Raw genomic sequence first — 24743 nt, 5'->3', positions numbered from 1 at the left:
TGAATATATAGAATATTTTTAACACCCCCCCCCCTCAGTTTTAATGTTTAAAAAGATTTGTGAGACCAAGAACCTTACACATTTCTTCATGATGTCTTGGTAATAACCCTTTTGTGAACACATCCGCAAGCAGGAATTCAGACTTTATACCAGATGTTTTGATGATACCTGCTGCTATTTTTTCCCGAAGGAAAAATAAGTCGACCTCAAAGTGTTTTGTTTTGTCATGAAACACAGGGTTTGCAGCTATGGAAATGGCTGCACTGTTGTCACAATTCAGCGTCACTGGTAAGGCAACATTGATCCTTAGTTCCCTTAGAACATTTATCAGCCACAAGATTTCGCAAGAGGCACTGCACATGGATCTATATTCTGCTTCAGCAGATGTACGAGAGACAACGCTTTGTTTCTTGCTTTTCCAAGAAACTAGAGAGTTTCCGAGAAAGATATACAGTACCCAGTGACAGACCTTCTGCTGTCAACACACTTGGCCCAATCTGAGTCAGCATAGGCTGATAACTGGAAGGAATCGCTCTGTTTAAACATAATGCCATAGCCAGGAGCATTTTTTAAATACCTCAGTAGCCTAAAGGCTATCTGGGAATGAGCTTCTGTTGGTTTATGCATATATTGGGACAAATAGTGAACGACATAGGCAATATCAGGGCGAGTGTGAGAGAGATAAATAAGTTTGCCCACAAGTTTTTGATATCCAGTGATACTGACATCATTTAATTTCTCATTTTTACTCATTTTTGTCAAAATGTGGTTTTGCTCTACGGGACAGTTAACTGGCTTACACCCGCTCATCCCATATTCATTTAAAAGATCCATACAATATTTTCTTTGGGTAAGGCAAGTACCCTCACTGCTTTTGATGACTTCAATACCAAGAAAGTATTTTAAGAAACCAAGGTCTTTAATTTGAAACTCCTTTTTTAAACAGGATTCCACTTTATTAATTTCATCAACATTGTTTCCTGTTAGTATAATGTCATCAACATAGACTAACAAGGCAATAAACACAGAATTATCAGATTTAACAAACATAGAATGGTCACACTTAGACTGAACAAAACCAATTTTAACAAGAACTTGGACAAGTTTTTCATTCCACATACGAGGGGCCTGCTTTAAGCCATAGAGGGAACTTTTTAACTTGCAAACTTTGTTTTTGTTATTTACATTTAGACCATCAGGAGGGATCATATAGACTTCCTCCCTTAGATTTCCATAAAAGAAGGCATTATTTACGTCAAGTTGATATATGGGCCAGTTATTTTGAACGGACAGGCTGATGATGCATCTGACCGTGACCATCTTGACAACGGGAGAAAAGGTCTCCTCAAAATCGATACCCTCAACCTGACTAAAGCCTTTGGCAACAAGTCTGGCCTTAAATCTATCTATTTCACCATTAGATTTGTATTTGACTTTGTAAACCCATTTACTCCCAATGGGTTTCTTCCCATGTGGAAGATCAACTATATCCCAAGTGTCATTACTATATAAGGCAGAAAGTTCATCATTCATGGCATATATCCACCTTTTATCTTTGCATGCTTCTTTATAGTTAACAGGTTCAACAGTTTTGTTTAAGTTAGCAGCAAAGCACATATTTTCACTAGATAGATTAGCATAGTTAACAACTTTATCATAACTATATTTAGCATTTCCAACAATGAAGTCACTAAATCTCTTAGGGGCAGACACATGTCTAGTGGACTTTCTAAGACTAGGTTGGTTACCCTCAGGAAGGACTGATTCATCCTTTGTAACACTTGAGTCAACCCTCACAGACTCACTTTGAGACTCATCATGATGCTGAGCATTAGCCATGTCACCTGAAGCAAATGACTGTTGAGTGTCAGCAACATCAACTGGCTCATTTGAGCTACTGTGTTGCTGTGTCTCAGGTACAGAATCAGGAGACTCCTTCTCTTCATCATTGGGATTTGTATCACTTGAAGGTTCATAGATATCAAAAAAATTGGAATGATTTAAAGTATTTGTTTTGTCAAGATTGGGCACGGGGCGTGTTCAGTGGGCAAGGCCCGTGCTGAGCTCTGCAGAAGCTGAAAATTTAAGAAAAATCCTAAAAAAACAGAAAAATAAGAAAAACGATTTGGCCGTTGATTCCTAACTTTCTTAAATTCCATGTGTTCCCGGCAACGGCGCCAAAAACTTGATGCGTGTCGAGTGTGATAGGTTTTTATGTATATTTTAAGCCATTTTTAACACTTTAGTCAAGTTTTAAATTTATAAAACACGATATTTTACTAACACTAAACACATATATGGGCAAGTGCACCCATCGTGAGCGTAGTATAGCGTTGGTAAGATACCGAGGTCGTCCAAGGACACAAGAGCTTTTAGTACCGGTTTATTCTCAACGTCTAATCAAATCAAAATTTTAGAAAAAGGTTTAAACATGAAAATAAAAACTAAAAATGCTGAAAATAAAAAAAATAAAAATAAAACAGATAGACAAGACGAATCACTTGGATCTGACTCGCCTTTAGTGTAACCTTTGATTATTTCCGCACTTTTGCACTTTTTAAGAGATTATCTTAGTTATAGTAGTAGGCCCCTCTTTTGAAGGTGACGTTACCCTTAACCCAGTAGTTTGAGTCAGCAAGGATACAATCCTAAAGGGTTGGATTATTGAAAAATAATTAATTAAGTTATTAATGCGTAATGTGGTAGGCGGCCCCTCTTTTGAAGGTGACGTTACCCTCGGCTAAGTAGTTTGAGTCAGCATGGATACAATCCTAAGTAGCCGGGTTAATGTATTAATAGTAGTTTACATATGAGGGGATCAAGCCATTCGCACCCCCGCCATCCAATACCAGTGGGTATTGAAGGAGGTCCTACTAAGCTTGACCTAGATCCTTGTAGGATCTATACACTGAACAAGGCAAGAACCTTACCAAACCATTCCCTTAACCCCTGACCAGGTAGCCAACATATCTCTATATAGACCGTAGAGATATGAATGGTGTAAATCTTTTATTTTATATAGACAGTAAAATAACGCTAAGATACCACGGACAAATGATAAGGAAGTTTCACCTTCAACATAAGAAACTAGTTATTAAAGTCATTAATAAAAAACCAAATAAAAAGTGCGAAAAGATTAAAAATAAAAAGTATTACTATCAATCTTGGATCCCGAGACTACTACACACACTCTATAATGGATGATGGATGGTGGTGGATGTGGGTTGTGATGGTGGTGGTGGGTGGGTGAAGTGTGAGAGAGGTGGTTTGCCAAGGGATGCCTTTGAAGTAAACCAAACACCTCTATTAATAGCCTGCACAGAAGCCCAGACACGGCCCCGTGTCCATCCACTTTCTCTTTCTCCATTAATTGCAGTTTGTCTGTATTAGTTGACCACGCCCCCGTGTCCGCTGGGCATGGCCCCGTGTGCAGAAGCGCATCTGTACTATCAAGATTTTCTTGGATTCTGCGAATCTTAGCATTGACCACGGCCCCGTGTCCGCTGGGCACGCCCCCGTGTTGGGAAATAGAAGCTTCTACAACTTTGTCTTTTCTGCAGACACTTGGGCACGCCCCCGTGTCCGATGAGCACGGGGCGTGTTCAGCCTTCTGATGTCTTGTTTTTGCTTGGGAAGATGTTGTCGTGGGGTCGGGCATGCCACGTTTATTCCTTTTCTTGTATTCTTGTTAGATTTGGCTGCATTTTTGCTTCTTTTGTTCATTTAAGCTCATTTAACCCTGAAAATACAAAAGGAAGACAAAAGCACACTTTTTCCAACATTAGTACTTAAAAAGGGTTAGTTTTATGCCTCATTTGATGTAATTTATATGTTGCATTTTACACACATCAGTTATTGATACTTTATCGTGCTATAATATTATACTAGGTAGCCATGGATACATGATATGAAGGTCGTGCCTTCGACTTACCATCAATGTGTAAAGTTTCCAACTCATTGGGGAGTGGTAAAGATATACAACGATTAGTATGAGGCAAAGGAGTGCTACACATCCTCAATGAAATCTTCAGCAAAATCCCGACAGGGATAGCAAGTAAAGAACCAAGCATGTGATATACTGGAAGCAAGGGAGCAAGCTAGACAGATAACCTAGATATCCCGGTGCATGTAGGAACCAATATCCCTAAGGATATAGAGCAAGAATTGACAGGATTCTTGAAGACAAGAAAATCCACATTCGCGTGGAAGCACGAGGATATGACATATATTTCTAAGGATATCATTACACAAAAACTTGGTATTGACAACTCTTTCAGGACTATTCATCAAAAGAGAAGGAAGTTTGCACTGGGGAGAAACTTAATCATCAAGAAGAGATAGAAAGAGTTTTAAAGGTAAAGATGATTTGGGAATTCAGGTCCCCAAGATGGTTAGCTAATGGGGTGGTGGTTCAAAAGAAGAATGGCAAGTGAAGAGTTTGTGTTAACTTTACAGACCTCAACAAGGCTTGTCCCAAAGATCCTTTCCCTACTCTACCATAAGTAATTAATCAAATTGGCCAGTCAACACACTCACTTGAGATTCAAGTAGTTAATGCTAAGTTGCAACATTTGAAAGTATCCAAATTTCATACCCCTTTATGTCACACCCCAACCGATGGCGGAATCATCGGGGCGCGGCACTAGGCGAATCAGATTGCTCAAGAGAATCCATAACAACTAATTTAGCGACAATATTTAACAAGTTCATTATCCCATACTAATAAACAAATATTTCACATAAAGTTGTACAGATTTTAGTTCTCTCGAACAACACAAATCCGACAACCTAGATTTTAGGTGAGTTTCTAAAGTAGCCATATCTTGATTGAGATAACCTGCAACATACGTTAAAATAATGTCAATACAAAAATGTATTGGCGAGTATACATGTTTGATATAGCATAAAGTAGATAAAAGCGTTGCGAATTTCCACATACATAAACATGATGCACAACATATACGTTACCTGACTAAAACTACCAGCTAAGTCCCGAGATGACTGTGATATGCGTTTGCGAAGTGCGCATTTATCTTAACTAGACCCCGCCGGGCATGAGTCGAACTATAGTACTATTCTAGTTAAGTTGGAATGTCACGAGTAAGAGTCCTAGCACATATGTATCAAGCATCACGTGTAAATATGTACGTTAGTCATTCGCATGTGATAATAGTTTAGATTGTGTACTACGTTTTGATAAGTTTGTTTTCGATATAAACGTATGTTACACCCCAAAAAGTGTGTTTAAAGCGTAAAAAGGGGGTCAAGTATACTCATAGTGTGTGTTTAGCAAGTAAACACAAGCTGGATTGGATTTAAGGGAGCATGTTGAGTTAGCCTGTGCACGTAATCAGTAGCATAAGTCGTTGAACAGTGCATAAACAGAGTGTCGGATGATTAAGTGTTCGACAGGTGATCCGAACGGATGGGATCCATCCGAGCGGATGGTCATCCGGACGGATGGTCATCCGAGCGGATGGCCATTCAAACGGATGGCCATTCGAATGAGATGTGATAGTTTGCGAAATCGTTAAAATTCGAAGTTTAGTAAAATCGTTCAAACATAGGAAATTATAACGGGACAGGTCATCCGGTCGGATGGTCATCCGCACGGATGGCCATTCGAAGAACGAGATGATCTGTTGTCGAAGTTTTTGGTAAAAATTTCCTAAGTAAAAAGTTTTGAGTTAACGGAGACGGCGTGACGACGTGTCAAACTACGGAAACACACCAGGTCTAGCTCATTCGGTCGAATGGCCTCAGCCCATTCGATCAAACGCACTGTTCTTGATGAAAATTCACGTTTAACCCGTTAATCGGTCATCTCTCCGGTGGAAATCCGTTTTCAAGCCGGCTTTCGACTAAGGAACGAGCCGAGAGCCTAATTGAGTCCAGATTCCATCTAAATTTGTGTATAAACAGATGAAAAAGTGTGGAAATCTTTCATAACTTAGTTGAAAAGTGTGAAAATCCTTTAGATCTGGAACCAATCTTGGTTAAATGGTGTTCCACGACAGTTTGCATAAGAAAACGAGTGGGAACCACCTTCAAGAGGTCCAAATCAGATGATTTTCGAGAAAAAGTTTGTGTTGGTGTGTGATTGATGAAGAAGATGATGTAGAAGTGATTAGAGATGAAGATTAACGAAGATTTGAGTGAAAAAGCTTACAAAATGGCCTTAACAGTGATCTGGAACCTTGAGAGCGTTTGAGAGCGAATGAGAGAACCAAAGTGTTGAATTGGAAACACAAGGGTCCTATTTATAGATGAGGGTGGGAGTTAAGGCGGTGCGATCGAATGGGTTGTGATCGGATGGTCATCCGAGCGGATGTCCATTCGAACGGCCGAGCTTGTGCGAGTAAATTTCCAACTTTGGTTCGTTTAGTGCGTTTCCTTGTGTTTTACATTGTGGATACTTTAAGCGTTTTAGCGAGATAAGTAGTATCGTGTTTCGTTGTGTTTCAGTGTGATAAGTTGAATTGCGCGTGCCCGCGAGTGCGCGTTTCAACCAAGTTTTAACACTTTGAGATTTATATATATAAAATAGGTCATAGCATAAGTAACCGCGTTTGGAGTTTGTGTTTGCGTTTGCGCTGAGCGATAGCGAATAGCGTAATAGTGTATGCGATAGCGTTATAAGCGTACACGTTGTGATATAGCGTGTGCGAAATATGCGAAAATAGCGTTGTAAGCGTTATAGTTCACATTATGATCCGAATCTCGGGTGCTAGGCGTAACGAGAGCGAAAAGCGGGTTGTTACACTTTACACATTTGTGCATAGAGACATGCACAAAATGCACTTTTACTTTTGATCTTATACATCAATGTCTCACATATGCGTGTTAGCCTTTAGCCGGTGTTGCCTAGGCTTACACAAATGAGTTGGAAACTGAAGTCGAACGGTTGAAAGTAGAAAACGCAAAGCTAAAAAGGCAGCAATAACAGGTTGATCACTCATCACGCCATCATTTATTTATAGATACTACTGGACTCAGAATATCATCTATTATTTACATATGTTTATATAAATGGGCAGTTAAAGTTGGCAACAACAGCTCAAATGAGGAGAAAGAGGAGCCTCCAGAGAACATCACTGCTCCATTTTAAGAGAAGGATGGAAGGTATATTATAGGAAAGAGTGAAAATTTGTAACAATGGAATTTTTTTGGGGGTGTTTATACATTTACATACGGTGGAGGTATCCACAACCCCCCCCCCACCCACCAAGTATTTACACACCCCCTAACCCATTAAAAATTTTTTATAAAATGTTGTTATAAAAAGTTGTGTTAGTATTATAAAAACTTCATATTTTTATGAAATGAATTGTGTATATTATAAAATGCCAATTTTTATAAGTATTATTAAATGCCAATTTTTTTATAAAACGAATTGTATATATTATAAAATAGCAATTTTTTATAAGTATTATTAAACATTTTATTAAATGTCAACTTTTTTATTTATCAATTATTATTATGTGTTTAATTTTATTAAATGGGTATACTATAATGTTTTATTAAATGTCAACTTTTTTATTTTTCAGTTATTATTATTTGTTTAATTGTTTCCATAACGCAATGTGTATGTTAAAAAAATATCAACTTCAGAAAGTCTTTAATTGTTTTTCAATTGTCGTTTATTAACCATAACGCAACAAGAAACATAAGTCAAAATGTAATTAAACATCGTTTTATATTAATACACAAAACATGTAACTTTGATACAGAATGTAACGACTAAACCCTAAACCCTAAACCCTAGATCGCTAATTGTTACATATTTTTGAATTCCTGTACAGGAAAACGATGGGTGCAACATACACAATATAAAGACAGCCCCGGCTGTCTTGAAATTGCGTACCGAACCCTACCTTCCAACGGGATTCTACTTCACATCTACCACACTGAGATGGCATAAGGGATCAGGAGGTTGGAGTAGTGGAGTCGGCATTTCGTTTATCAACCACCGTCCAGTCTTCCGCGTCTTCTCGGGATGGTGAGCGAAGTGGCATTCCCGTTGGTGGAAGGCTCGTGAGAACACTAATGAACTCCTCTCTTGGAAGGACATGTCACGGGGCAAACTGCGTTGGCTAGCGTCACTGGGAGCTGATGAGGCAACAGGCTACTCCGATAACACGTAATCCTAGATCGGCGCTCTAGTGCATGAATCTGAAATACGAACGTAGTTTCTCCATAAGAATTACGCTACCACCACCGTCAAAACACCGACTTTCGATATCCTGTTAATAAAAAATACAATTTAGCATTAGACTCGTCATTCGAAAATATATTGTAAAAATTAAAAAAAAAAACAAAACACCACCATAGCCGACACACCACCACCACCACCCCAGCCGACCCACCACCACAAACACAGCCGACCCACCACCACCACCACCACCCCATCCGACCCACCACCACCACCACCACCCCAGGCGACCCACCACCACCACTACCCCAGCCGACCCACCCCCACCACCCCAGCCGACCCACCCCCACCACCCCAGCCGACCCACCCCCACCACCACCACCACCCCAGCCGACCTACCACCACCACCACCAGGGGAGGCTTATTGGTCAATGAGACACTCATAAGGTGTCAACCAAGGGAGGCTTATTGATCAATGAGCACCTTTTAGGAGTTATCTATACGACCCATATGAAATTAATTTTTTTTAACAATTTTATGTGGTAATTAAGGGTGTTTATGTTATAAAACACCCTAATTAATATTTAAAAAAAAAAAATTGTTGCATACACTATATTTCACGGATGTTACACCTTTGCCAAGTTAACAAATTCTTTTTCGTGAAGTTCTAGTACTATCTACTAACGCTCTACCCTGTGTAATACGATACATGTACATTGTCACCCATTCATAGCTTCTATACGTCGGTGAAGTATTTCAAAGTCCATTTCGTACCGACATCGGACAATCTTCCCGTTAACTTAGCAATAATAATAATAATAATAATAATAATAATAATAATAATAATAATAATAATAATAATAATAATAATAATAATAATAATAATAAAAATAGTAATAATAATAAATAATAATAATAATAATAATAATAATAATAATAATAATGATAATAATAATAATAATAAAACATATGCACATTTAAAAACAACGATGTTATATCTAGTCCCGACAAACAGGTCGGGTAGGGTCTTTGACCCATGACGATATTTTATGAAATGAATTTTGTGTATTATAAAATGTCAAATTTTTTATTTATCAATTATTATTATGTCTTTAATTATTTTTCACTTGTCATTTATTAACCATAACGCAATAAATACACGAAACATCGTTTTATATTAATACACAAAACATGTCATTTTAATACAAAATGTAACGACTAAACCCTAAACCCTAAACCTTAAATCGCTAACTGTTACATATTCTTAAATTCTTGCAAACTGTATCGGTTATTCAGATCTCTATTCGGTCACCATATTGTTGCTATCAAGTTTAAGGACGTGTTCCACGGTAAACGTGCTTTTTGCTTCCCCATTTCCACATGAAGAACCTCCGACCTGATCTGGCGCTCCCTCGTTGCAGAAGAATTCTCAGTAACCGGTTCCACAATATGAAGAACCAATCCATACAGAAGGAGTTCTCCCTCGAGGTTGCTGATGCAGAAGCATTGTAGTTGGTGGAGGTTCCAGGACATTCCAGTTAACCCTCATAGTCACCTGTAAATATCTACTTCCACCGTCACAGATTTTGAGTGCAGAAACATTGCTGTTGGTGGACGTTCCGGTGCATGAATCTGGAATACGAACGCAGTTAAGCGTTTGAATCTGAAATACGAACGCAGTGTACTTCTCCATAAGGATTACGCTACCACCACCGTCAAAAAACCGACTTTCGATATCCTGTTAATAAAAAATACAATTATAGCATTAGACCCGACATCTGAAAATATATTGTTAAAACATACAAAACACCGACTAAACCCCACCACCACCACCACAACCACCACCACCACAGCCGTCAATCACCACCACCACAACCACCACCACCACCACCACCACAACCACAGCCGTCAATCACCACCACCACCACAACCACCACCACCACCACAACCACCACCACCACCACAGCCGTCAATCACCACCACCACCACCATAACCACCACCACAACCACCACCACCACAGCCGTCAATCACCACCACCACCACAACCACCACCACCACCACCACAACCACAACCACCACCACAACCACCACCACCACCACCACCACCACCACCACAACCACCACCACCACAACCACCACCACCACCACAATCACCACTACCACCGCCTAACCACCACAACCACCACCACAGCCGTCAATCACCACCGCCGTCAATCCCCCACCGCCGTCAATCACCACCGCCGTCAATCCCCCACCGCCGTCAATCCCCCACCACCGTCAAACCCAACACCACCATCAAACCCAACACCACCGTCAAACCCAACACCACCACAAACGGCGGAAATAAAACCAAAAAATAAAATAAAGGTTGAAGATTAAGCAGTAAAATTTGGACTACAAACTAACCTTCATCGTGTGGTCCAGAGTTTGTCTTGTGAAAATCGGGTAGTCCAGAGCGTTTGTGTGTGTGTTCTTGGTGTTTTAGTGTGTGAGTTTTCAAATTTTAGATCTAGTTTACCCCTTTATTGAAGTTGCGAAAGTGTTTGTATTCAATGAGAGCCGTATGGTTCAATGAGCGGCGTATAGGAGTTGTTGGGAGAAGTTAAAGCGTATGAAGTGTATAAAGGATATACTATAACCAATTTATCAGCTCCTGTACATGAGGATAAACTGGTTAAGCCTTGTGTGTTCTATGCGAAGTGTGCGAGTTCGAAACCCGGGGGAGGCCGGTCCGATACAGAAGGACCCCTCCCTTTTTTATTTGTGTAATTCTATTTTTTTTATTATTAATTTATTTATTTTAAAATTCATTCCTTTTATTAAAAAAAACAGATTTCATTTTTAGTTTGAGTCAACAATTTTAAATCCCTTTAAAACAATAGTTTTCTTTTATTTTGTACTCTTTTCTTTTATATGATGCACTTTAATTAAAAAAATTTATAAAAAAACTGTTGCGTACACTATATTTGACGGATGTTACAATATATTTAAATTATAATAAAGAGAAACATTAATAAGTTTGTTACGTACACTATGTTTCACGGATGCTACACCTAACACAAGTCAATAACTTCTTTTTGTCGAGTTCTATTACTACGTAGTAACGCCCTACCTTGTGCAATACGAGACATGTACATTGTCTCCCATTCCATAGCTTCCATACTTCGGTATATATTCCAAAGTCCATTTGGTACTGGCATCGGGCTATCATCCGCTAACTTAACCATGATGAAATGGCTATCTACGACATAAGCAATCGTTAAAATGGAATGGTTCGGGTAAACCTGCGGTCCATCGAACATCGGGATGTAAGTTTGACAAACACCGTTGCTTAAATGTTGAACAATCACCCCAAATTTTTGAGCCACCAACAACCCTGTGTAGGGCAACCACATCCAGCATGCCATAGGTGCAGGTTCAACATTTAACCAATTTATCAATCGATACACATTTTTGTAACATCCCTTGTCCAATGATTCGAGTATATGCCCCCAACGCTTTTTGTTAATGAACATATCGTCGAGTAGCTCTTGGCGGACCCACTTCCACTGTTTCTGGTCATACCCCAAACCCATAGCTATGGATCGAAACCCACAGTTACCGTCCGGCTAGGCATCTTCGATATGTGTTATGTATCTCCGATAGCTAGATGGAAGCCAATCCTTAAAACGCTCGATCATGTTTTTGTACCTATAATTGGCAAAAAAATAAAAAAACTAAAAAATATTAAAAAATAAAAAATTGAAAAAGAATTCTAAATATATGTATGTATATACGTATGTACCTGTGCCCGGCCAACAGTGGAAAGTCTTTATCTATAATCGGAAGTGTATTTTTTTCTTCCTTGCTTTTCTTTGAACGACTACGTCGCACATTTGGCTTTTGAGTGTAGTCGTTCCTCTGTGATTCGGGTTGTTTATCTTTACGTCTCGCAAGGTCTTCATTCTTTTGTTGTTTTGCTTTCGTAGTTGGGAGGCCCCGGGTATCTTGTTGTACCTCAGGCGGTTGATGGTCAGTCATACTTGGATTCAACACCGCTTTCATCTTCGCCAACATCCTTTTTAACACTAGAGGTGGCTGCGTATGTAGTTGTTGTGTGAGTTTATCCATTTCCGCCTGAATATTACACTCGTCTTGATTAAGTATTTCTGTTGAAAAATCAAGTTTTGTCCAGAATTTATCTATCGCGGCAAGTGGAATTTTGCAACCTGTTTTTCAAGAATCATTGTTAAAACATGAAGTATAATGATGATTATATTCTATGGATCGAAGCATATGTTATAGTTGTTATGTTACCTGTATTTTCCCACCACTCCATCTGACAAGCACATGGCAACCCACAACCCGTAGAACGCTGGTGGCCACAAGTCCCCCCTCCTACCCTCAACGCATGTAGCTTCTTCCTCTCGACAACCAATAACTCTAAGGCTTTTTGGGAAACATTACCGCGTAGGTTGTCAAAAAATGGAAATCTGTGGTCCCCCATTTGCACGGACCTGCTCTCCTGAAAACTAAGTTTTATTTGTATCTTTTGTGACTCTACAACTTTGTCAACAAGACACACAAGTCTATGGAGCGAGTTGTTTGGCCCTTTAATGTATCTCTTAAACTTAGAATGCTGGCTTTCAACTCTGTTGGTTGTATGTTGACCAAAATTGGGGACTGTGTTAGTCCAAGCTGAAACGAACTTTTCTTTATAATCTTTCAGCCACACATCATACAAATAATCCAGAACATCTGAAAAAAAAATGAATACAATGATTTGTAATGTTTGTATGTATATGTGTATGGATGAATGTATGTAAACTAATATAATATGTACCTGATCGTTCGTCGTTAACCAGTCGCGTGAAAAGCCGCTGAAAGTTATAATTGTATAGCCTCGGACTGGGAGAACTACAGTACACAGTCGAGACCAAGAAAGCTTGAATATTTTCTGTCTTCATCCGTAAATTTTGCCCGACAGTGTTTTAGAATATTCTGTGAGATGTGCCACCTACATAGCAATTTGGAAGCTTTTGGGAATACTTTATCGCAGGCATTCATCAAAGCTTGATCCCTATCTGTTACAATTACATGTGGCTCCATGCAATCTACCAACAATTATTTGAGCTTCTCCAGGACCCATAAGAAGTTATCTTTTTTTTTTCTTTAGAGACAAACGCATGAGCCACACAAAAAGACTTGTGTGTCGATGTCACACCCACAACTTGAATAAACGGAAGCTTATACTCATTCTTCTTGTAGGTAGCATCAATCATCAACACATGTGGGAATGCACGCCACATGTTGTACGAGTCCGGATGAACGAAAAAAACCTCCTCGACCGCGTTTGTGGAGGGATTCACTCTGGTGAAATAAACGTACCTTTCTTCTTGCAACATGCTCTCCAATATCTGCATTGGAGTTCGATCGCCGTACATTTTTCGTTTAATCTTTTTAATCATGTTTTGTACGTCTTGTAGAATGCGCACGCTATGTGGGTACTGATTTCTTATGGTTAAATGTATATTTGTAGGCTCCATGTTTTGCAGATAAAGTCTCTCCACCAGTGATTCTTCGTCCGGGGTCAGCCTTCTAGCAAACGCGTGGCCCTCGAGAAGTTCAGCAGGCTCATGGTTGTGAATGTTTTTCTTCTCCACAAGGCTCCAACTACCACTACTTGAGTCTAGTTTCCCTATCAGACTAAGGGGCTGTTTGGCTAAGCTTATTGGAATGACTTATTTACTTATTTGCTTATTTGAAAAGCAAATAAGTCATAATGGAATGACATATTTACTTATTCCTCTCACATAATAAGCTAACCCAAACACCTTTTAACTTTTCAAAAAGTAAATAAGTAAATAAGTCACTAAAATAAGCTTAGCCAAACAGCCCCTAAAAGGACAACCAACCTTTTTGCTACCGGAACGCTGAACGGATGCTTTACTTTTGGGTTCGCCGCCACGATCGCATTGCAACCATATCTTCACTGTCCTTGCTGACGCACCTTCGCCTTTTTTCCTCGTTCGTTGGGTGACAATGACGTAACCTTTCACAACATCTCTTTTGTATACCCAATTCTTCAATTCTTCAAGTGACCCAAATACCTCAAAAAAAGGTTCATTAGAAATCCACATAAATGAAATTAACATATTAATTTGTCGGAAAAACAATAAAAAACTCGGGTTCAACATCGGGTTCGGGTTAATATGTATGACACATTTTTGGGTTTGTATGAAATTTCGTATCATACATTTTCTATTTTTAATCAGTATACATGCCTCGTTCGTGTTCGTTCGGTTCATTTACAAGCCTAAGTAATCTATTTTTAAGAAAATATTTCACCAGAACATATATAATATTTCACCAAAATGATAACGAAATCGGGTTAATATGTATGACACAATTTCGGGTCGGGTTCGGGTTAAGGTCGGGACGGGTCAAACATTTTCTAGATTTCTCCAACCTAATAAAAATTAGAGTAAATTACAAGTTTTGTCCTTTACGTTTACATCAAATTTCAGGCGCTGTCCTTTAAGCCAAAACTTAGACAGGCGGTGTCCTTTACGTTTCAAAATCTTGCACGTTTTGTCCTTTAAGCCAAACCCAGTTAGATTTTTTGGTTAAATCTGGTCACCCAAGGGCATTTTAGTCTTTCTAACCCATTTATTTAATATTATTTAAAAATAAAACAAAATAATTTAAAAAATTATTATTATTATTATTATTATTATTATTATTATTATTATTATTATTATTTTAACTATATATATAGAGTAAATTACTAACCACCATCACCACCACCCTTCATCACCATCACCACCACCCTCCACCGCCGCCACCGCCACCACCAACACCACCGTCACCGCCACCATCAACCACACCTTAAACCGCCCAACATAACAATCATGACACCCAAAAGATGAAGAACCAAATCGGAACTATTAAGTATCATCAAAAGATGAAGAACCAAATCATATAACGGAAAAGAGAGCAAACACGAACCTGAATTGCAAACAGAAATAAACAGGCTAACCCGAGCCACCACCATCAACCACACCTTCACCCACCGTCGCACCTAACCCAACACCACAACCACCCCTATACATTTTCGGCGCCACCTCTGCCGTAACTAACCACGGCGCCACCACCATCACCAAACATTCACTGCTACTTGCATCACATTCACCCCCCCCCCCCCCGATCATTCTCAACAAACCCAAATACCAAATCAAAAACCCCCAAAAATCCCCAAAAACAAAAATATCAAAAACCCTAAAAAACAATTCCGGCATCGAGTCTCCGACCACCACCACCTGCAATCGCCTATAACATCACCACCACCGCCGGCCGAACCTACCCCACCACCACAAACCACCCCTTCACCCACCGTCGCACCTAACCCACCAACAAAACCACCCCTTCACCCACCACACCTAACCTGCCATCACAACTACCCCTAACCCACCACCACCTGCAATAGAACCACAACAACCATCAAGCACTCCACCACTGTTGTTAGAGAGAGGGAAGAGAGTGAGAAGAGATAGAAGTTTGAGATCTGAATTGAATGAGAAAAGAGGGAGTTTATATATTTTTTATTTTTAAGTTTTGTACAATTTAGTCCATGAATAAAAGTTTTTTATAAAATAGCCCCTTGAAATGTGAAAGGACAAAAATGCCCTCATGTGCAATGCACATGACCAGATTTAACCAAAAAATCTAACTGGTTTTGGCCTAAAGGACAAAACGTGCAAGATTTTGAAACGTAAAGGACACCGCCTGTCAAGTTTTAGCCTAAAGGACAGGGCTTGAAATTTGATGTAAACATAAAGGACAAAACTTGTAATTTACTCTAAAAATTATATACATACGAATAACACCTATACAAAATCATTTTATCCACTCTAAAATTATATCAACATTATGTCACACGAATAACACGTAATTGACGGTTATGTCATACCTTTTTTGTTTTTTTCTCGTCATTAGCACCTTCCTCGTTAGCACGCTTGTCGTCGTGAACACCTTCCTCGTTAGCAGGTTCGTCGTCGTCAACACCCTCCTCAAAGTGCATTACATCTTCCTCGATTTCGTTATCATTTTCCTCAAAGTCCTTAGCACATTCTTCGACTTCGTTATCATTTTACTCAAAGTCGTTAGCACCTTCTTCGACTTCGTTATCATTTTTCTCATACTCCTTAGCACCTTCCTCATACTCTAACTTGTGTTTGTTTTCCATATACGAATAGTAAGTCCCGTATTCGTGTCGCGGATAACTTTGGGCAATGTAAGATGGTTCCCCCTCATCTACAAACACCTGGTTCAAGTCAGGTAACGTGGGTCGCACACCCCCGTCATCACAACGAGGCACGGACAGAACCTCCTCCTCACGTCGATCAACGCCGGATAACCAAACGCTTTCGGAGACGTACGACTGGTTCGAATCTTCGCCAAAAATATTACCAATGCCCCAAAACGACATCTTTATGCTTCACGATCTCAATCAAATTTTTTAGTTAAGAATCTTCAGGAGTTCAGACGGAATTTTGTGAGTTTGAAAAATTTTGGAAGCCATAAATCCCGTATGCTTGGGTAAACAAACATTTTTGCTCGATAAGGGTCGTATAGGTCGATAAGGGTCATATGGGTCACTTTCACGCTTTTTCAGACTGAACTCCTTTCATGTCAGTAATTATACCTTAAATTTATCAAAAGTCGTGCCGATAAGCCTCTCATTGCTCAATGAGAGGCGTATAGGGCTTAATGCTCCAACTACCACAACCTTATATGCCTCTTATAGAGCAATGAGAGGCTTATCAAAACCCTTTTTCTAGCACATTAATTGCTTTCACACTATATACTCCCCTTATTGCCCTATATGCCACCTCTGAGGGGGGGGGGGTGCACTCAAAAAGTATGGGTGTTTCAATACCCTCACCCTTTACATATAAGCGGAATGGGTGGAAGGTAGAATTTCATGTTGGTTATTTTGGGCCAGTTTTTCTTCAAAATTGTTAGTTTTACTTTTGGCCAACGTGTGTAATTTAGTAATTTAACAATCCTAAGTATTGAAAATGACATGAAGCTATTTTTTCTTTATGAGCCTCGGATCAATCTCAGCCCTTTTTTTGTGTTTTTATACTGATCTTTCCATTAATATTTTTACTGTAAATACAGTAAACAGTCTTAACTGAAAACAAAATGGTAGCAGGTTCTATCTTAATTTTTAAGTTTGATTATCAGGTTGAAAATGAAAAAAAAATTAGAACCGTGTTTGTCAGAACTTCAAAGATTAAACCCCAATACAAAATATAATGCAACTTTATTGATGAACTTCTCAGAATCACAATACAAGAACACTAGCCAGTCATCACAGATTGACAGGCTTTCTAAATGAATCAAATGATTAAAAACAAGAACAAAGGATTCCTCACGAATGTACGTGTGAGGAATCAAAAAGATGATCTAGGGTTTGAGAAGGAGAAGACAAAAGAGAGTCGGTGTACATCATCCGGAGACAGCCCCCTCTTTTATATATGAGAAAGACATGAAACCCTTAGCCCAATATAAGGAGCAGCCCAGCATCAAACACGAACACAGGCCCAGCACATGTGACCAACGGTAACAAGCAGCCCACCATCAAGAGATCACACCTCAAAAGGAAACAAGATAAAATATTAGAAAAACGTTAAAACTGAATATATAGAATATTTTTAACACCCCCCCCCAGTTTTAATGTTTAAAAAGATTTGTGAGACCAAGAACCTTACACATTTCTTCATGATGTCTTGGTAATAACCCTTTTGTGAACACATCCGCAAGCAGGAATTCAGACTTTATACCAGATGTTTTGATGATACCTGCTGCTATTTTTTCCCGAAGGAAAAATAAGTCGACCTCAAAGTGTTTTGTTTTGTCATGAAACACAGGGTTTGCAGCTATGGAAATGGCTGCACTGTTGTCACAATTCAGCGTCACTGGTAAGGTAACATTGATCCTTAGTTCCCTTAGAACATTTATCAGCCACAAGATTTCGCAAGAGGCACTGCACATGGATCTATATTCTGCTTCAGCAGATGTACGAGAGACAACGCTTTGTTTCTTGCTTTTCCAAGAAACTAGAGAGTTTCTGAGAAAGATACAGTACCCAGTGACAGACCTTCTGCTGTCAACACACTTGGCCCAATCTGAGTCAGCATAGGCTGATAACTGGAAGGAATCGCTCTGTTTAAACATAATGCCATAGCCAGGAGCATTTTTTAAATACCTCAGCAGCCTAAAGGCTATCTGGGAATGAGCTTCTGTTGGTTTATGCATATATTGGGACAAATAGTGAACGACATAGGCAATATCAGGGCGAGTGTGAGAGAGATAAATAAGTTTGCCCACAAGTTTTTGATATCCAGTGATACTGACATCATTTAATTTCTCATTTTTACTCATTTTTGTCAAAATGTGGTTTTGCTCTACGGGACAGTTAACTGGCTTACACCCGCTCATCCCATATTCATTTAAAAGATCCATACAATATTTTCTTTGGGTAAGGCAAGTACCCTCACTGCTTTTGATGACTTCAATACCAAGAAAGTATTTTAAGAAACCAAGGTCTTTAATTTGAAACTCCTTTTTTAAACAGGATTCCACTTTATTAATTTCATCAACATTGTTTCCTATTAGTATAATGTCATCAACATAGACTAACAAGGCAATAAACACAGAATTATCAGATTTAACAAACATAGAATGGTCACACTTAGACTGAACAAAACCAATTTTAACAAGAACTTGGACAAGTTTTTCATTCCACATACGAGGGGCATGCTTTAAGCCATAGAGGGAACTTTTTAACTTGCAAACTTTGTTTTTGTTATTTACATTTAGACCATCAGGAGGGATCATATAGACTTCCTCCCTTAGATTTCCATAAAGGAAGGCATTATTTACGTCAAGTTGATATATGGACCAGTTATTTTGAACGGACAGACTGATGATGCATCTGACCGTGACCATCTTGACAACGGGAGAAAAGGTCTCCTCAAAATCGATACCCTCAACCTGACTAAAGCCTTTGGCAACAAGTCTGGCCTTAAATCTATCTATTTCACCATTAGATTTGTATTTGACTTTGTAAACCCATTTACTCCCAATGGGTTTCTTCCCATGTGGAAGATCAACTATATCCCAAGTGTCATTACTATATAAGGCAGAAAGTTCATCATTCATGGCATATATCCACCTTTTATCTTTGCATGCTTCTTTATAGTTAACAGGTTCAACAGTTTTGTTTAAGTTAGCAGCAAAGCACATATTTTCACTGGATAGATTAGCATAGTTAACAACTTTATCATAACTATATTTAGCATTTCCAACAATGAAGTCACTAAATCTCTTAGGGGCAGACACATGTCTAGTGGACTTTCTAAGACTAGGTTGGTTACCCTCAGGAAGGACTGATTCATCATTTGTAACACTTGAGTCAACCCTCACAGACTCACTTTGAGACTCATCATGATGCTGAGCATTAGCCATGTCACCTGAAGCAAATGACTGCTGAGTGTCAGCAACATCAACTGGCTCATTTGAGCTACTGTGTTGCTGTGTCTCAGGTACAGAATCAGGAGACTCCTTCTCTTCATCATTGGGATTTGTATCACTTGAAGGTTCATAGATATCAAAAAAATTGGAATGATTTAAAGTATTTGTTTTGTCAAGATTGGGCACGGGGCGTGTTCAGTGGGCAAGGCCCGTGCTGAGCTCTGCAGAAGCTGAAAATTTAAGAAAAATCCTAAAAAAACAGAAAAATAAGAAAAACGATTTAGCCGTTGATTCCTAACTTTCTTAAAATCCATGTGTCCCCGGCAACGGCGCCAAAAACTTGATGCGTGTCGAGTGTGATAGGTTTTTATGTATATTTTAAGCCATTTTTAACACTTTAGTCAAGTTTTAAATTTATAAACACCATATTTTACTAACACTAAACACATATATGGGCAAGTCACCCATCGTGAGCGTAGTATAGCGTTGGTAAGATACCGAGGTCGTCCAAGGACACAAGAGCTTTTAGTACCAGTTTATTCTCAACGTCTAATCAAATCAAAATTTTAGAAAAAGGTTTAAACATGAAAATAAAAACTAAAAATGCTGAAAATAAAAAAATAAAAATAAAACAGATAGACAAGACGAATCACTTGGATCTGACTCGCCTTTAGTGTAACCTTTGATTATTTCCGCACTTTTGCACTTTTTAAGAGATTATCTTAGTTATAGTAGTAGGCCCCTCTTTTGAAGGTGACGTTACCCTCAACCCAGTAGTTTGAGTCAGCAAGGATACAATCCTAAAGGGTTGGATTATTGAAAAATAATTAATTAAGTTATTAATGCGTAATGTGGTAGGCGGCCCCTCTTTTGAAGGTGACGTTACCCTCGGCTAAGTAGTTTGAGTCAGCATGGATACAATCCTAAGTAGTCGGGTTAATGTATTAATAGTAGTTTACATATGAGGGGATCAAGCCATTCGCACCCCCGCCATCCAATACCAGTGGGTATTGAAGGAGGTCCTACTAAGCTTGACCTAGATCCTTGTAGGATCTATACACTGAACAAGGCAAGAACCTTACCAAACCATTCCCTTAACCCCTGACCAGGTAGCCAACATATCTCTATATAGACCGTAGAGATATGAATGGTGTAAATCTTTTATTTTATATAGACAGTAAAATAACGCTAAGATACCACGGACAAGTGGTGGATGTGGGTTGTGATGGTGGTGGTGGGTGGGTGAAGTGTGAGAGAGGTGGTTTGCCAAGGGATGCCTTTGAAGTGAACCAAACACCTCTATTAATATCCTGCACAGAAGCCCAGACAAGGCCCCGTGTCCATTGGGCACGGCCCCGTGTCCATCCACTTTCTCTTTCTCCATTAATTGCAGTTTGTCTGTATTAGTTGACCACGCCCCCGTGTCCGCTGGGCATGGCCCCGTGTGCAGAAGCGCATCTGTACTATCAAGATTTTCTTGGATTCTGCGAATCTTAGCATTGACCACGGCCCCGTGTCCGCTGGGCACGCCCCCGTGTTGGGAAATAGAAGCTTCTACAACTTTGTCTTTTCTGCAGACACTTGGGCACGCCCCCGTGTCCGATGAGCACGGGGCGTGTTCAGCCTTCTGATGTCTTGTTTTTGCTTGGGAAGATGTTGTCGAGGGGTCGGGCATGCCACGTTTATTCCTTTTCTTATATTCTTGTTAGATTTGGCTGCATTTTTGCTTCTTTTGTTCATTTAAGCTCATTTAACCCTGAAAATACAAAAGGAAGACAAAAGCACACTTTTTCCAACATTAGTACTTAAAAAGGGTTAGTTTTATGCCTCATTTGATGTAATTTATATGTTGCATTTTACACACATCAGTTATTGATACTTTATCGTGCTATAATAGTATACTAGGTAGCCATGGATACATGATATGAAGGTCGTGCCTTCGACTTACCATCAATGTGTAAAGTTTCCAACTCATTGGGGAGTGGTAAAGATATACAACGATTAGTATGAGGCAAAGGAGTGCTACACATCCTCAATGAAATCTTCAGCAAAATCCCGACAGGGATAGCAAGTAAAGAACCAAGCATGTGATATACTGGAAGCAAGGGAGCAAGCTAGACAGATACCCCAGATATCCCGGTGCTTGTAGGAACCAATATCCCAAAGGATATTGAGCAAGAATTGACAGGATTCCTGAAGACAAGAAAATCCACATTCGCGTGGAAGCACGAGGATATGACATATATTTCTAAGGATATCATTACACAAAAACTTGGTATTGACAACTCTTTCAGGACTATTCATCAAAAGAGAAGGAAGTTTGCACTGGGGAGAAACTTAATCATCAAGAAGAGATAGAAAGAGTTTAAAAGGTAAAGATGATTTGGGAATTCAGGTCCCCAAGATGGTTAGCTAATGGGGTGGTGGTTCAAAAGAAGAATGGCAAGTGAAGAGTTTGTGTTAACTTTACAGACCTCAACAAGGCTTGTCCCAAAGATACTTTCCCTACTCTACCATAAGTAATTAATCAAATTGGCCAGTCAACACACTCACTTGAGATTCAAGTAGTTAATGCTAAGTTGCAACATTTGAAAGTATCCAAATTTCATACCCCTTTATGTCACACCTCAACCGATGGCGGAATCATCGGGGCGCGGCACTAGGCGAATCAGATTGCTCAAGAGAATCCATAACAACTAATTTAGCGACAATATTTAACAAGTTCATTATCCCATACTAATAAACAAATATTTCACATAAAGTTGTACAGATTTTAGTTCTCTCGAACAACACAAATCCGACAACCTAGATTTTAGGTGAGTTTCTAAAGTAGCCCTATCTTGATTGAGATAACCTGCAACATACGTTAAAATAATGTCAATACAAAAATGTATTGGCGAGTATACATGTTTGATATAGCATAAAGTAGATAAAAGCGTTGCGAATTTCCACATACATAAACATGATGCACAACATATACGTTGCCTGACTAAAACTACCAGCTAAGTCCCGAGATGACTGTGATATGCGTTTGCGAAGTGCGCATTTATCTTAACTAGACCCCGCCGGGCATGAGTCGAACTATAGTACTATTCTAGTTAAGTTGGAATGTCACGAGTAAGAGTCCTAGCACATATGTATCAAGCATCACGTGTAAATATGTACGTTAGTCATTCGCATGTGATAATAGTTTAGATTGTGTACTACGTTTTGATAAGTTTGTTTTCGATATAAACGTATGTTACACCCCAAAAGTGTGTTTAAAGCGTAAAAAGGGGGTCAAGTATACTCATAGTGTGTGTTTAGCAAGTAAACACAAGCTGGATTGGATTTAAGGGAGCATGTTGAGTTAGCCTGTGCACGTAATCAGTAGCATAAGTCGTTGAACAGTGCGTAAACAGAGTGTCGGATGATTAAGTGTTCGACAGGTGATCCGAACGGATGGGATCCATCCGAGCGGATGGTCATCCGGACGGATGGTCATCCGGACGGATGGTCATCCGGACGGATGGTCATCCGGACGGATGGTCATCCGAGCGGATGGCCATTCAAACGGATAGCCATTCGAATGAGATGTGATAGTTTGCGAAATCGTTAAAATTCGAAGTTTAGTAAAATCGTTCAAACATAGGAAATTATAACGGGACAGGTCATCCGGTCGGATGGTCATCCGCACGGATGGCCATTCGAACGAGATGATCTGTTGTCGAAGTTTTTGGTAAAAATTTCCTAAGTAAAAAGTTTTGAGTTAACGGAGACGGCGTGACGACGTGTCAAACTACGGAAACACACCAGGTCTAGCTCATTCGGTCGAATGGCCTCAGCCCATTCGATCAAACGCACTGTTCTTGATGAAAATTCACGTTTAACCCGTTAATCGGTCATCTCTCCGGTGGAAATCCGTTTTCAAGCCGGCTTTCGACTAAGGAACGAGCCGTGAGCCTAATTGAGTCCAGATTCCATCTAAATTTGTGTATAAACAGATGAAAAAGTGTGGAAATCTTCCATAACTTAGTTGAAAAGTGTGAAAATCCTTTAGATCTGGAACCAATCTTGGTTAAATGGTGTTCCACGACAGTTTGCATAAGAAAACGAGTGGGAACCACCTTCAAGAGGTCCAAATCAGATGATTTTCGAGAAAAAGTTTGTGTTCGTGTGTGATTGATGAAGAAGATGATGTAGAAGTGATTAGAGATGAAGATTAACGAAGATTTGAGTGAAAAATCTTACAAAATGGCCTTAACAGTGATCTGGAACCTTGAGAGCGTTTGAGAGCGAATGAGAGAACCAAAGTGTTGAATTGGAAACACAAGGGTCCTATTTATAGATGAGGGTGGGAGTTAAGGCGGTGCGATCGAATGGGTTGTGATCGGATGGTCATCCGAGCGGATGTCCATTCGAACGGCCGAGCTTGTGCGAGTAAATTTCCAACTTTGGTTCGTTTAGTGCGTTTCGTTGTGTTTTACATTGTGGATACTTTAAGCGTTTTAGCGAGATAAGTAGTATCGTGTTTCGTTGTGTTTCAGTGTGATAAGTTGAATTGCGCGTGCCCGCGAGTGCGCGTTTCAACCAAGTTTTAACACTTTGAGATTTATATATATAAAATAGGTCATAGCATAAGTAACCGCGTTTGGAGTTTGTGTTTGCGTTTGCGCTGAGCGATAGCGAATAGCGTAATAGTGTATGCGATAGCGTTATAAGCGTACACGTTGTGATATAGCGTGTGCGAAATATGCGAAAATAGCGTTGTAAGCGTTATAGTTCACATTATGATCCGAATCTCGGGTGCTAGGCGTAACGAGAGCGAAAAGCGGGTTGTTACACTTTACACATTTGTGCATAGAGACATGCACAATATGCACTTTTACTTTTGATCTTATACATCAATGTTTCACATATGCGTGTTAACCTTTAGCCGGTGTTGCCTAGGCTTACACAAATGAGTTGGAAACTGAAGTCGAACGGTTGAAAGTAGAAAACGCAAAGCTAAAAAGGCAGCAATAACAGGTTGATCACTCATCACACCATCATTTATTTATAGATACTACTGGACTCAGAATATCATCTATT

General features: G+C 39.5%; 2 protein-coding genes across 2 annotated transcripts; both read right to left on the bottom strand.

Moving 5' to 3' along the window:
* Positions 1-11264: 11264 nt before the first annotated feature.
* On the bottom strand, positions 11265-12344 carry LOC110910123. The gene is made up of 2 exons (XM_022154840.2): positions 11938-12344; positions 11265-11843 (listed from the first exon to the last, which is right to left on the bottom strand). The coding sequence occupies exons 1-2, from the start codon at positions 12261-12263 to the stop codon at positions 11762-11764; spliced, it is 408 nt and encodes a 135-aa protein (XP_022010532.1). The 5' UTR covers positions 12264-12344; the 3' UTR covers positions 11265-11761.
* A 902-nt stretch (positions 12345-13246) lies between these two features.
* LOC110914062 (protein FAR1-RELATED SEQUENCE 5-like) lies at positions 13247-16212 on the bottom strand. The gene is made up of 3 exons (XM_035984421.1): positions 16102-16212; positions 14048-14242; positions 13247-13846 (listed from the first exon to the last, which is right to left on the bottom strand). The coding sequence occupies exons 1-3, from the start codon at positions 16210-16212 to the stop codon at positions 13247-13249; spliced, it is 906 nt and encodes a 301-aa protein (XP_035840314.1).
* Positions 16213-24743: the final 8531 nt, after the last annotated feature.

Source organism: Helianthus annuus, chromosome 15 (genome assembly GCF_002127325.2).
Source record: "Helianthus annuus cultivar XRQ/B chromosome 15, HanXRQr2.0-SUNRISE, whole genome shotgun sequence".
NCBI lineage: Eukaryota > Viridiplantae > Streptophyta > Magnoliopsida > Asterales > Asteraceae > Helianthus > Helianthus annuus.
Note: the sequence above shows the minus strand (reverse complement) of the source record. Positions and strands in the feature narration are given on the sequence as shown.